The sequence below is a fragment of the Nanorana parkeri genome, unplaced genomic scaffold (assembly GCF_000935625.1).
Source record: "Nanorana parkeri isolate BGI_ZX_2015 unplaced genomic scaffold, ASM93562v1 scaffold422, whole genome shotgun sequence".
Taxonomy (NCBI): domain Eukaryota; kingdom Metazoa; phylum Chordata; class Amphibia; order Anura; family Dicroglossidae; genus Nanorana; species Nanorana parkeri.
This window is the reverse complement of record NW_017306690.1, coordinates 945,628-960,638: the sequence shown is the minus strand read 5'-3', so window position 1 is coordinate 960,638 and position 15,011 is coordinate 945,628. Positions and strand designations below refer to the sequence as shown.

General features: G+C 40.5%; 1 protein-coding gene across 1 annotated transcript in view; it reads right to left on the bottom strand.

The window, feature by feature from the left end:
• LIPC (lipase C, hepatic type) overlaps positions 1 to 15,011 on the bottom strand; it is an 81,657-nt gene that overhangs the window by 17,573 nt on the left and 49,073 nt on the right. Inside the window, exons 6-7 of the mRNA XM_018559921.1 lie at positions 4,416 to 4,649; positions 3,790 to 4,032 (exon numbers count right to left, since the gene is read on the bottom strand). Of these exons, the coding sequence (XP_018415423.1) occupies positions 3,790 to 4,032; positions 4,416 to 4,649 (477 nt within the window). The remainder of the gene's footprint in view (positions 1 to 3,789; positions 4,033 to 4,415; positions 4,650 to 15,011) is intronic.

Sequence of the window (15,011 nt, the reverse complement as noted above, 5' to 3'; positions counted from 1 at the left end):
GCCATGTGTTTTTTTTAAATTCAATGGATAGCTTGTGAAGAAGCCATACTTAAGATAATATCTTGCTTTTAATTAAATATTTTTTAACCTGTGCTTGATTGCCGGAATCCAGTAAAATGTGTCTTGGAGATTATAAACTGCATTTCCATACACTCGGTCAAAACTCTTTTATAATTATAATTTTCTATTTCCTATAATGTATTCTTATACAGCGCAGGAAATGTACAAACTAAATGACATGGTTGAATTTACAGGTACATTAAGTTTTCAGTAGCAAAAGTCTTGCAGTCTGGAGCCTGAGGCAAATGGAGATAAAGCAAGCCAGCCATGCTCATAGAGAATAGAAGCTTAGATTTAACCCTGGATTTCTTTTTTTCTACTTCAAAGTCAAAGCCAGAGCCACAAAATCTATTCCTGCTACTCTGGGAGAGTTTTGCTTTTGCCTCTGGGGTAACATCCTCAGTCAGGATGATAAGCTATAAGATGCTAGCAACAGGAAGGTACAAGCTGAGTATACATATGTTACAAGTATGCCCTTGGTCATGGTGTGTAGCACACATCACAACACATATTTATTTACAGTCCACAATGTAGTAAGATGGTACTGTTATATCAGGGTTATATAACCTACTCAAAACAATATGAAAATACAAGTGTAGAAAAGCAAAAAAAGCGCACAAAAAACTTTAATGAAAACAAGAACAATTCCAGCCAAATGGATTTCTCCATTTGTGCTGGAATGGCGTTTAATTATTTGCTTGGACTTCACTGTTATATAGGACCCTGGCAGGTAGACATCACCCCACTTCCAGTTAGAGAAGTGCCCTCACAGTGCTAACCACCAGTAAATGCACTGTTTCTTTGGTGTCTAGTGTAGTGCCCCATTACATGAATGTCCCATGTCTCTGGTGCTGAAAAGTGACATGGATGATGGAACTCTGCAGGCATGTGAGGTGGGAGAACAATGCCCCGTTAACAATCATGCCACTAGCGAGAATTCAACAATGACAGGGAGGACATATACCTGCTTTGTATGTGCCACTACCCCACCAGCTTCAGCAGCAATGTGTTGCTCTCTCACTGCTGAAAACACTGCTAAATTGCTGGCAAAAATGTAATGCCTCAATTCCATAGCTAGAAAGGAAGTGGCATTTTCAAGCAGGTGAGCGTTTTCACTCCCTGCTCCTTTCTCCAAAGCGATCCTGCCACTGGTAACTCCTTACCAGCAACAGGATCACCAGTGTAACATGGCCCTTAACAATATCTGGAGTGAACTACACTGACCTTATAACACTAGTGTTCTATATATGCTTAAGCCATTATGGGGAAAACATAAATGCTTGACTTAATTTGCCAGCATGCAACCAAAACAGTCAAAATGAATTTGTAGTTAAAGGAGAGCTATGGGGTTAAGGCTTTTCCCCATAGTCCTCCTTAGGGTAACGGGAGGACACAAACCAGCGTCCTCCCGTCACCCTAGGCTCAGTATACCGCGAGCTGCTCGCGGTATACTGAGATGCCGCGGCTGAAGCGGATCCTGACAATTGTGCTGGGATCCGCCCGGCTGCATGACTGACAGCTGGCTCTGCCTATCTAGAGGCAGAGCCAGCTGTACCCGCCCCCTCCCCCGTCCGTTCCACCAGTCAGCGCTATCGGAGCGGGGAGGGGGGAATCCAGCCCCTCCCCTGTCACGGCAGAGAGCCGTGACAGGATCGAGAGGTGAGCGAACGCCGGTATGTGTTCGCTCACCTCCCGATCTACTGAGCCGACCTGTGACAGTCTCATTGTCACAGGTCGGCTAGAACTATGAGGTGAGTGAAAAGCACTCACCTCCTAGTTCACCTTTAAATGGTAGCTTTTAGGTACAGGTCTTGAGGCAGTGTGGTCTGTGTCTGCACTCCACTTTGGCTACTAAAAGGATTTATTCTCTTTTCTGGTCTATACACAGAAAATAAACTAAGACTACCCATAGACATAAGACAATGCTCGCCAGGCTTGTGGCCAAAACTTTGGAAGAATTATCTTTTGTACAAAAGATTGTAAAAAACAAAAAAGATTGTTTGAAAATTGTGTACAATTCTTTATTATAACATTGAAAAACAAATTTGCAAAAAGATCATTCATCCATGAAAAAATGGCACATCCCAGCTTTACATAGTGATTATTCCTGATGACATTCCTCTACAATAGTTAATACAAATTACAATTGTTAGGCAAATAAATGTTCAAATAAAAGTTGGTAATTTCCCCAGACCTTCTGTTTGGCTTCAGGTCACCTTAACAACACATCTCTAGTTGCCCGGGTATCCTCCTTACTGAAGAGCCCATAATCTCTACTCTATAGAAGCCATAGTTTCCATACAGTGCACTAATGATGCCCAAACTAGCCCGAAACGGCTGCATGCAGTTTCGAATAAATGGCTCTATATTAAGTTGTATCTGTACTAGAAACCTGCGATCCTGGATGGCCACAGAGTGGCATAAGGGAGTTATTTGCATGGCTCCACCCACTCTACTAAAATGAGGAATATACCCGTTATATTTTGGATCTGTGATAGAAGTGAGAACTGCAAATACGCTTTGGTTTAAAAAGCCTCTACAGTTCTCCTTACTGAAGTAAAGTTTACAGTACAGTTTTCAAATGCCTACCAATTGATTGTGAAGAGTAGGAGGAATAATTTATAGCACTAGGAATCCAAATAGATTAAAATAAGAAGAGAAAACTGCAAGTATCTCCTTGAAAATACATTAAAGCAAGAAGAACATAGTGCTATTTCCTTGTATAGTATACATAACTGATCTAAGCTCTTTAAAAAATATCACTGTAAATAAGGAACAAAATGACATTTGAGCAATGCTGTCTGTCTCTGTCAAGTGCCCACTGATTCAACATCTCATTGCTATGTAAAGTCAACATCCAGACTTGATAAATCCTATCTGACTTCATTGGCTGCTGGAATGACAAAGTCTGAAATATATTTACTGTAACATATGGTGAAATTCCCTTTGAATATTAACATTTCAGCCAATAATTTGTTTTTGCAGACACACGAGACAGCTGGTGTTCTACCACCCTCTGTCCTGAACATGTGAAATATTATCTGTGGCATTTACAAGAAGATAAAAAATATGATGCATATAGTCAGAATTTTTTGATGTCCAGCAAGACGTAGGTTGCGAGAACAAATAACAAGTGCATGTTTCCCCATCATAATTTGTTAAAGGTTATTTATGAAGTAGTTTGTAATATCGTTCCAGAGCTGTTCCCACTGAGCATACACAGAATGACTGCATTAAGCTAATTCTGGAAGACTATGCTCCATTTATCAATACAAGCACATGGAAAGAAAGAGAATGTAGTTCACATGCAGGAAACTGGGACTCCGTTGTGCCTCTCTGTACCAAGGTTTTGTTGCTTGCGCTTTCACTGTGCTAACAATTTCAATATAAATATTTAATCTTTATAGGGTACATGGTGTCCCAAATGGGATTTCTATGAGTGGCTGCTGCCATGTTATCATTTGTTCTTATATTAGGAATGACATGATTTATGTGCTACCAGGAGATAGCAGACTGAAACGGTCTGCAGCCACCCATAACTGAATTAGCTTTGATTGAATACCATTTAAAAAAAATAAAATAGCGTTCTTTGTGGCACTGCTGTGTTTTTATGCAGTTCTTTGGACTTATAAATTTGCCTTAGCAATTAATCAGCTGTTTAGTTTTACTGGATCGTCAGCTGACTGGTCAATGTGCATGTTGCATTAATTTGTTTTTTGCACTTCTTACCTTTGTATGGCATTTGTGCTCGTGTCTTCAGAAAGAGTCGACGTCCGGGGGGCAGTATCTTTGAACTTAGATTGTACCCCAAGGAAACACAGCCATGTCTCTGACAGTTTAGGCACATGCCTTTCTCAAAGGTTTCATAGTCTCTGCATTCATATGCCACGCTGTTCTTGTCTTCATTCTTTATAGAATCTATGAACAAGTTGACTGATCTCTCATGAGCACACTTGACTGACTGAGTGAATCCTTATGATAAGGAACAAAGAAAAAAAAATGAATCATGATTATGGACAACTATTCAGGCATAAAAAGAAGTCATAGCAGATTTTGACTTCTGCGCATAAGCTCCATCAAACACATTTCCTCATGGAGTGTCCAGTAAAGCTTGATCAAGTAAAACACATGCTGAACTTATTGAAGAAATGGGGTTTCCTGTTATGTATCAGTCATATTTAGCAGGGAAACATTACTGACCATGTAACACTAACCCCATACAAGCCAGCCACTGGGGATTCTAGATTCTAACCCTTTCCGTATAGAGCCAAAACAATTTACTTTGTGAACGGTCCTGCTATAACCATCATAATATATTACATATGGTAACAAAGATTGTAAATTTAGTTACTTACCAAGGACACCATACTCCACTATATGGCTGTATATGTCTTTGAACTGGCAGCCAGGTTGTATATTGCCTCCATTAGGATAGAAATCATAGTGGCCAACCGGTTGGTTAATGCCAACACTTAATCCTATATGCTGTTGTGTGTTTGTATGGATGGCATCAACAAGGGTTGCATCATCTGGAGACAAACGATCTGTTACAGACATTCCTTCAAATAAAGGGCCAGCTGGGTCAAGTCCTACAAAATATGAGCATGCATTTTAATGTTTGACATGTAAATCAACCTACTAAAATATAAGAACTCAAAGAGAATATACAAACATTTGTTTACTAAGTGTTGTTTTGTATTAAGTAGTGTAGATGTAAAAATCTGGATAATAAAGGCACCTGTGCCCGATGAGCCCAGTTTAAAGGCCAGACACCTTTAAGTATATAACCTACTTATAAGAAACTTTTATTTAAACATTAATCTTCTGTAATGTTATACATACACTGGTGGTGGATGCATTGTGATCCATGCATTATTTTTACTACATGTGTAGTTAGTTGTACAGCTCTTCCAGGCAGGTAGACGTATACATACAAATGCAAACATATACACTAAAGGGAATGTATAACAATTACAGCAATTTAGATATGCCTGTACAATACAATCACTTGATGTAATTTAACTAGTGAGTCTTTACATTTTAAAAATATTATTCCTATGTTTAGTTTATAATTTATATGTATACAGGGCAGTCAGAGTTGCTTATTACATACAGAGTTTCTGATACCTACGGTACTTGCAGAGTTGCACAATGGTTCTGCTTTACTGCTTGTTCTTACCATACATGTTTAGGGGAAATAAAGGCAAATAGGCTGTTCACATTGCAAGGGCACTTGAACTCTGCAGGGGAAGTTTCCCCTTAGTTTATTGAATGTGGTAAAGCTCTACTGACTTCTGTCAGCCAATCATGTGCAAGTTTGTTTTTTCCTTGCACATGATGGGGTATTCTTTGCAAAGGGAATTTAACCATATTCACCAGACTAAGGGAAAAACCTCCTACAATGTGCAAATTCCCTTGCAAAGCTAATGGCCTATTTGCCTCCATCAACCCCTGTGAGTCAGCTTACCCAAGAGAAACACACTCACACAAAAAAATAAAGAGTAGGCAAGTAAAATTGAGAAATACAAAATTACTTTAAAACAACTCTGTCATTAACACACCTTATTCCAAACAGGCATACCTGAAATTCTGGCTGAAGTTGATCTCAGTGGTCTCTCTTGATGCTGTCAGGGTTTCTTACCCTTCCTTAACCAGTTGCAAGTTGTTTTGCCATTTATGTGCCACCTATTGTTGTTTTCAATAAACTCCTTTTTTATTTAAACCTACACTTTAAGTTTCTGTCTGGTTTCTTGGTACCCTGACAGATGCTCAAAGGTTGCTTACACTGACCTCTATGTCAATACAGGGCGCAGCAGTGATGTAGAGGCTGGTGGGCTGCTTGATGATCCCAATTTCCTAGCAGACTTCATCCTGGGAATCCTTTCCATCTCTGTTAGATTTACTGAAAGTGTATGTATAGCTCAAACGTTTGCTTTTATTTTTGGATAAAGTAGGGAAGGTTTAACATTTCTGTCAATGTATTGTTTGCTGTCTATGTCCCATTAGGAAGATTTTTCATCACTTCCTGTGCCACAGACACAATAGAAATGTGGAAGAAATCTCTACAAAATGAGTAGAACTTTTCTCTTAGGCAGCTGTCACTGGAACAGGTATCCCTTTTGCATGATTTCCCTTCACCTCTTGTTCTAGTGACAACTGTAAACTATTTGATTTCCTATTATTTTTTTTCTTACTTAAAAAAAAAACCAATAAATGTATTCTGTGCAAAGAAGAGTAACGTATAAAAGCCAACCACGCTTTAGTTTACTGCAATGAGAATTGGTGAAACAAGAATTGTCATTGGATGCTGGGCAAAGGTACACTTTGCCTTATAGAATAAGCCCAATTTCATGTGCAGATACCTACATTTTTTCAGTGCATACATCCAGTAATGTGTCAGGATAAAACGATTTTACTGATCTTTTTAAAGCTTTCCCACTTTTGACACCAGTAAAAGCATGACTAATTGAATACATTGTAGAAAAATAGACATATGTTCAATTATTTTCCAGACTATTTAACAGATATAGGATGCTCTAAGGCAGTCATCTAGGGTAGACATAAAATTAGAATATTGTTTCATTGTTAATGTTATGTTTATGGAGATTAGCTGCAGACTCAATATACTAATCCAGTGCAATCATTAATAAGAAAAGTTTCAAATGTAAAATGATCTAAAAATGTATCTTGTTCTTCCTTCAATTAAAACTTAATGTAAAATTACAAGAACACTGATTATTCATTTTCACCTACACATTATAGGATTAATGTGTATCTGACGTTGCTGTTCTTTTAGTAAATTAATAATTCCAGAGAAGATAGCATTTTCAGGGCTGTAATAAGTTGAAGTCCAGCTCCAGAAAAATAAAATACCCTCCCACCCCAATCTGCTTTTAGCCATTCATTAGTTAAAAAAAGCCACTAGACCCCTTTAAAACGTCCACTGTTACTTGATGATCCAAGGCACAACTTCCATTACTGGAAATCAGTAATTGGAAGCTGTAGGCCAGTTGCAGCCTCTTCATTATTTTACTACTGGAAAACCTCAGGACCTTGTGAGCACATTTTGAGGACCCTGTGATGGACACTTATGGCAGCCAATAGGCAGTTTTTGTATCAGCAGAAGGAGGCATAAATACTGCAAGAAGAGCCATCCCACTACAGACCAGAAGAAAGAAGGATTGGGACCTGGCCTGTCGTTGACTGTTTTATTAGGTCAATAATGGGGAATTTAAGTATGTATAGATTAACTAGAGGCAGGTGGAGTGGATAGGGAATAAGATATTTCCTTTTAACTGGAGTTGAGCTTTAATGCTGTCCTATACTTACTATATTAAAAGAAAACTATGGGGTAACATTTTTATTCAATAGTTCTCTTTAGGGTCACGGTGAGGACATATACTAACATCCTCCCGTGACCCAAAGCTCAGTATAGAGCGGGCTATTGCCTGCTCTATACTGAGAGTGCCGCAGCCTGGATGGATCCTGACAATACTGTCGAGATCAACCCAGCTGGCTGATTGACAGCGGGTTCTGCCTTTCTATAGGCAGAGCCAGCTGTGCCCGCCCCCTCACCTGTCCGTTCCTTCAATCAGTGCTGGAGGAACGTAGAGGGGAGGAGGGAATCCCTGCAGGGAGTGGTGACTGTCAGTCAACGCTCTCTGCAGGGAGATGATCGGGAAGTGAGCGAGCGACGGTATGTGTTCGCTCAATTCTCGATCTATAAGTCGATGTCACAAGTCGGCTCTAACTATGAGGATGAGTGTAGCTAGACACAGGAAATGTTAACCAATCACATCTAGAGATGTGCTCATAATTTTTTTTGTGCCTGCTTCATGAGGACGCTGGCACAGAAGATCTGCCCCTGAATAAGTCCATTAAAATTGGTGGAGAATTTTGAGGGCAAAACTCAACTACTGTATTTAATCTCAATGCAGAAACAATGCTACAGTGAAAGCAGGCTAGGGTCACCTTAAAATTTATAGACAAGTTTCTCTTCAAGCAAGCTGCTGTAACATACTTACCCATTCGCGCTCCGGGTACGGAGTCCAGCGCTGCCTACTCCCTCAGTGCCACTCCGCTCCTCCTCTCAAGCCAGCTGTCAGTTTAAAGCCGGTAAGTTTGAAATGCTCAGGGTCCTAGCAATGAAGCTGACACTGAACATTTCCCCTGCCTTGGCAACACCACTCTATCCTGGAAAAAGAAATAATAAATATCAATGATACTCACCTAAACCCTCTCCATCCTAAATTGTAGCCAGTGAATATCTATCTACACTCACCATCCTGGGAGAATAAAGGAAGAATACTTACTTATCCACTCACTGGCCTGGGTTAGAAGCTGTGTATTCAACTCCCCTGTGCATGTCAAGGAACTCTCAGTCCACTTTAAGCTACAGTACTCCCTCCTGCAAACTCTGCAATGAGCTTCCACTCTGGAATTACTGCAACACCATCTAAGTGTGCACTGCAAGGACTCCCGGGGAGGTTAGACCTTGACTTCCCACTGGCATCACCATAACCAACCGACGCAGCTAACCACAACTATATGCTGTGCTTACACTAACTGGCAGTTATCCTTACTAAATGCCACCGTGGTAAAAAGTTACTTATGTAGCCAACTGGAGGTTGCACTGTAACGTGAGTGTTTTTGTACTGGCGATTTACTGGTGTAGTTCTAAAGGACTCATTATTCACCGGATGGGATATTTGTGTAATACAGTCTACCAGCTGCTTGGAACCCTCCTAATATAGGAGTGTGGATATATATATATATATATATGTATATATATATATATATATTCCTTCTATCTAAAAGCATCCCGGGTCACCTTCTCCTGTAAGTAACCCTAGCAGCAGCTATGTCCGCAGCTGTGATCTGTTAAGGATTACATTTGTTACAGTACAGTTGTTACAGATGCCCTCTAGCTGTGTCGTAAGGATTGATTCTGACCTTGCACCCTGGCCCCGTAAGGCCTCATTCACACGACTTACAGCCGGCCCGTACAGATCTGTGCTGCATGTACAGCCGTATTGGGCTCCTTCCCGGGAAGGACAGGTGCTGCGTGTGATTTGTACATAGCAGCCTGCTCTTGTAGTCTTACTAGTCTTACTAGTACAAACATTAGGGAAACAGATCAAGGTTTCATAATGTACATATCTATCCTGCTTCCCTAGAGTTCATAGTGTCAACACCAGTTACAATCTGTACAAGGAAGGTTTACTGCTGACACCAAAGGGTATATGACTGCAACTCTACTACAGTAACCACATATGTATTGTCCTTAGAACTGTAGTTGCCTCTGGATCCTGAAAGTCTCATTCTGTTGCCATGTTTATAAATTTAACATCATCATCATCAAGAAAGATTCATTATTCCGATAACAGAGTCAGTGCCAGTCATTCATTGGGTTGATAATATTTTCTTTGTGTGTTGTCTTTTTAACCTGTTTTCTTTTTACAGCAATACATTTTTGTCCTCTTGTACCTTTGATGATGGATCTTCACTGTGTTAAGTAGAGTAGGGTAGGGTTCAAACTCCCAGCATTCATTTTTGCCCTGTCCTGTAGGCTAAACAGTAAGTGAGACGATATCTTTCCATCGCAAGGGAAATCCGTTCTTAGACAGTTGTCATAGGAACAGGTGTCCCCATTGAAAGATTTCTCCTCTATTCCTGTTCTGGTGGCAACTCAAAATTGTAGATTTACCCTCACTTTCTACCGGTGACACTGGTGATAAGGACACTTATTTTATTTATTTTTTATTACAGGTATCTATACACTTTACACAGCACTTTACATAGTTGCACATTCACATCAGTCCCTGATCTCAAGGGGCTTACATTCTAAGGTCCCTATTGCACACACATACAGTGCCAATTTAGACAGGAGCCAATTAACCTTCCAGCATGTCTTTGGAATGTGGGAGTGTGAGAACAAAATCAGAGTACCCGGAGGAAACCCACGCAAGCACAGTGAGAACATGCAAACTCTATGCAGATAGTGTCCTGATTGTTGAAAATGCAATGGCATATATATGATTGTATTATTTGTGTAATTATGTCTTCTGAGCTGTAGAGGGTGCTGTAGTGCAATATTAATCTTTATGCTTATGCATGTTTATCTATGATATATACAGGAAGTTCTCTCTGAATGCTGTGTAATGTTGTATTCTGATATAATGTTCTTCTAAGCAAGTAAAACTTAATTCAGCATTCCTCAAGATCTCAATGATTCATCTAAACACATAACCAACAAGTTATGGACCCAGGCACTAAACAGAACACTGCAAGTTAACAAGAGCCGCATTCAAGCTACTGAAAGATGGCAAGTAGTTCAGATATGAAGTTTGCGATTGCAAAGCTCAACAATAGCAACTGCCAGCTATGGCAGTTCAAGCTTGAAATGCTGCTAAGCAAAGACAACCTGTGGCAACTGAGTACAAACAGACCCACTAATGGACCCACGAAGGAATGGGACAAAAATAACAGGCAAGCAAAAGCAATTATAAGCCTGCTAGTGGAAGATGACCAACTCATTCACATCAGAAAAAAAAATACAGCTAAAGGTATGTGGACTGCATTACAAAAATTGCATGAACATTCCAACCTAAAAAGCAAACTATATCTGCTATGCAAGCTATAGAACATGAGACTAGAAAAAGGCCAGGAAATGTGTGAACATGTGAATGCCATGCTGGATATTGTAGAACAGCGACATGCAATTAAAGAGGAAATTAAAGATAACCAAGCGGTGACATTACTGCTATGCAGCCTTCCAGAGTGATACAGTGCTCTTATTAACATTCTAGAAACCAGACCTGAGCAGGGACTAACACTAGAATATGCCAAAGGAAAATGAATCAATGAATATGACAGAGGAAAAGAAAATATGCACAATGCGGAAAACGAGACAGTCCTTAAAGTGACAAAGGATACAATTGTTTCCCCTCCCCCAATGTTAATGTAAGCACTTACCTTAAATGATGTCTCTTAATCTGATCTTCTTCTTTCCTGTCATTTTCAGCCTTCTCTCCAGCGCTGCTGAGGGTCTCCAATCCAGCGCTGACTCATCTGTGCATGCTAGCACTTCCTGTCCCACGGTGTCTGCATGCGGGTGCATGCTGTCCATAGACTTACCTTCTGTCTCTCTTCGTCTCCTGGCCAAAAATCTGAACTGCGCATGCGCGGGCCCCAGGATGCATTGCGGCTGCCCGAGATTTTTCAGATTTTCGGACAGCAGCGCGCGGGGAAGACACAGGTAAGTTTTAACCCTTTTTAAAGCGTTTTTTTTAACCTTTTTGCTTGCTTGCAATAGATATATGCTAAAACCAGAGGGTTTAATAACCCTTTAAGGTGGATGAGAGTGCAAAGCAAAACAAAAAAAAGCGGAGCGTGTTTTTGCTGTAAAAAGACTGGTCATCTGAAAAAGGACTGTTCAATCTGGAAAGTCGAGCAGGTGAAAGCGAGAGGCACCTACAAGAGAAAGAGCTAAGGCATTTACAAAGGAAACTACAGGCACATCATGGAGTGCTACTTTTAAAGTGACTCAGAACTGTACACTACGCGGATGGTGTATTGACTCAACAAGTCACAAGACTAATGATTAGATATTCTTTACAAAACTTGATTTCAGTGCAAAGAACAAAGTTGTCCTAGTAAAAAAAGTATTACTGCAGAAGGTAATGGTCAAGGATTCTATATCTGCTTCACACCGTCAGGGGACAAGCAGGGTACCCTGGTGAAAAATGTACTGTATATTCCAGACCTTGAAGGACGCCATCTATCAGTGAAAACCCTTGCTAATACCGGGCTCACATTTCAATTCCGAGGTGATGAAAGTACAATTCGAAAACAATAAGCAAATCCTTGCAAAAAGGAAAATTGAATAAACAGCTCTACAGACTCATCACCGCAGACGAACAAGTCAAAACAGACACTCATAATTCACACAACAAATGAATCCATCTATGGCACAGATGACTAGGGTACCGAAACCTAGAACCAATAAAGGATAATATAAGGAGAGGCTTACCAGAAGATATAACCGCATTGCCCTGCCAAATGCTCATGACATGCAAATGCTGAATGGAAGCAAAGGCCACACATACCAGACTTCCACAGGCCACTGAAAGAAAGGCCACCCACCCCATGGACAGTGATGTGTGTGGACCAATGAAAACTCCTACATCAGGCGGGAACAGATATCTATTAACTTTTATTGATGATTATTCCAGGTACACGACAACTTATCTGATGAAGCAGAAGAATGAAACATCAGAAAAACTTCAAGAGTTTGTAGCCATGTCTAGCAATAAATTCCAATGGAAACCAGGAATTATACGCACTGACAATGGAGGGGAATACATCAGTAAGGAAGTGGAATCATATCTGAAGACACAGGGTATAGTACGGTACACCAGACTAGCACACCATACACTCCTGAATAAAATAGTGTAACAGAATGTAAAAATCACACTCTTAAAGAAATGGCCAGATGCATGTTGTCAGACGCCAACGTACCTAAGAAGTACTTGGGGGAAGCAGTCATGACTGCAACATACCTACAGAACACACTACCATCAAAAGCAGTTGAAAGCACCTCATTTGAAATGTGGCATGGATCAAAGCCTAGCCTAGGGCACATCAGAGTATTTGGATGTAAAGCTTACGTCTATATTCCAAGGGAGAAGCGATCCAAAAAGAACAGTCATAGAAGGTATTCTGGTGGGCTATAGTGAGCAAGGTGAAAGATATAAAAATCCTCCACCCAAAGACAGACAAAGTGACAATATGCCGCAGCGTTTACTTCAATGAGAACCCATCACCAGAAACAATGATCCCAGGGAGTTGTGAAGTGAATTTGCCCGGGGAACCAGCGGAGGAAGCTGAGCAAAGTGAAGCTGCATAGGAGTCGGAACAAGAATCGGAACAAATAAATTCTGCTGAACAACCTGAAAAGTAGAAGATCCACTCGGGCAACGAAGAGAATACCACCCTGCAAGCTGTCATATACTGTTAAGACACATAGCATACTTGAACCAATATCATGGGAAGACAGAAAAATTACCAAAACGCAAAGCCAATCAATGGAGAGGGGCAGCAGAAGAAGAAATAATATCACTCCAAGAAAATAAAACCTGGACACATATGGAGATCTCCCCCCCCCCGATCACAGAACTATAGGAAGCAAATGGACTTTTAAGGTGAAGCTTGATGCAGAAGGAAAAAAAACACAAATACAAGGCCAGATTAGATGCCAAGGGATACTTCCAGTAATTTGGAGAAGACTAAGATGAAACATTCGCTCCCGTTGTAAAGCACTCCACCATCAGAACATTCCTTAGCATCGCAGCTAGGAAGGGCGTGTAAGTGAGACACTAAGTAGACGTTAAACCACTTTCCTATATGGAGACATTAAGGAAGATCTCTACATGGAGCAACCATAAGGGTTTGAGCAACCTTGTGTGTAAGCTCCATAAAAGCATCTACGGACTCAAGCAATCTGCAAGAATGTGGAATGGCAAAGTGAATGAAATACTCATGGGATTCACAAGTAGTCTTTATTCCAGTAATCAAGAAGACAGACAGATGAAGTTACAACTGCCAGCAGTGTCAAATCCAAAACTAGTTGGATATGCGGATGCTGATTGGGCCGGAGACTGCACAGACAGCAAATCCACAAGTGGTTACATCTTCCAATATGGAGAAGGAACCAAAAGTCGGTCTAGCCAAAAGCAAACAACTGTTGCACTTTCCTCAACTGAATCTGAATACATAGCAGCAGCACACACTAGTCAAAAGCAATATGGATCCGCCAGCTTTTAATAGACATGGGCGTACACATGTCAAACCCAATCCCAATCTTTGAAGATAACCAGGGATGTGTAAAGCTGACAATCAGAAAGAGTCAACTCTAAAACTAAGCATATCAACGTGAAGTATCATCTGCTTAGGGACACTCAAGAGCAAGCCATATTGCTTGTCAGAAGAAATGACTGAGGATGCACTCACCAAGCCATTGCCAAAGGATCCTCACAGTTTCCTTCGAGAGAAGCTAAACATCATATAGCAACACATATGCTGTTGAGAAGGGATTTTGAAAATGCAACAGCATGCATATTATTGTATTACTTGTGTAATTATGTCTTCTGAGCTTTAGATGACGCTGTAGTGCAATGTTAGTCTCTATGCATGTTTATCTATGATATATACAGGAGGTTCTCTCTGTATGCTGTATAATTCTTTATTCTGATATAATGTCCTTCTAAGAAAGTAAAACTTAATTCAGCATTCCTCAGGATCTCAGTGCTTTATCTAAACACATAACCAACACAACCTGGGGACCCCAGTGCTATAAGGCAGAAGTGCTAACCACTAAGCCACTGTTGCTGCCCTGAGAGAGAGTGAATCTCCCTTGCGGTTACACAGACACCAATAACAACTGCTCACCAGTTTATCCAAATCCCCAAAAAAATATTTGTCTTTAATAGTACTTGAAAATATAGCTTTTTAATAGTGGTGCAGTGTTTAAAGTGCACCTGTATTAGGAAGTGTTAGAGCAAAGATAACTCTCAAACAGATGGCAGGCGAATGTGTCTTATTGTACCTTTATTTCCAAAGTCACCCTTTATGCAGCACTGCTGTAGTCTGCTGATGCTCTTATGCAAATACAGACTTTCTGAAAGGCTTTGGCATGACCACAGCAAGACAGTCCTCTGGATGGCAATGGATGGCTGAGTACTGTTATGTGTGGGGAGGGGTAGTGTTTATTTTCCCCATACCCCAAAAAGTAGGGATGCACAGATACTTTTCGAGTACCAGTGCAGATACTTGGCATTTTCATGAGAACTACCAGGGTTGCAGAGGTTGCAGCTGGGGCCTAGCTCTGGCGCTCCAACACTGTCCTAAAATCATTAGTCTATATTGTTTTAGAAAAACTGTCACTTGACAAT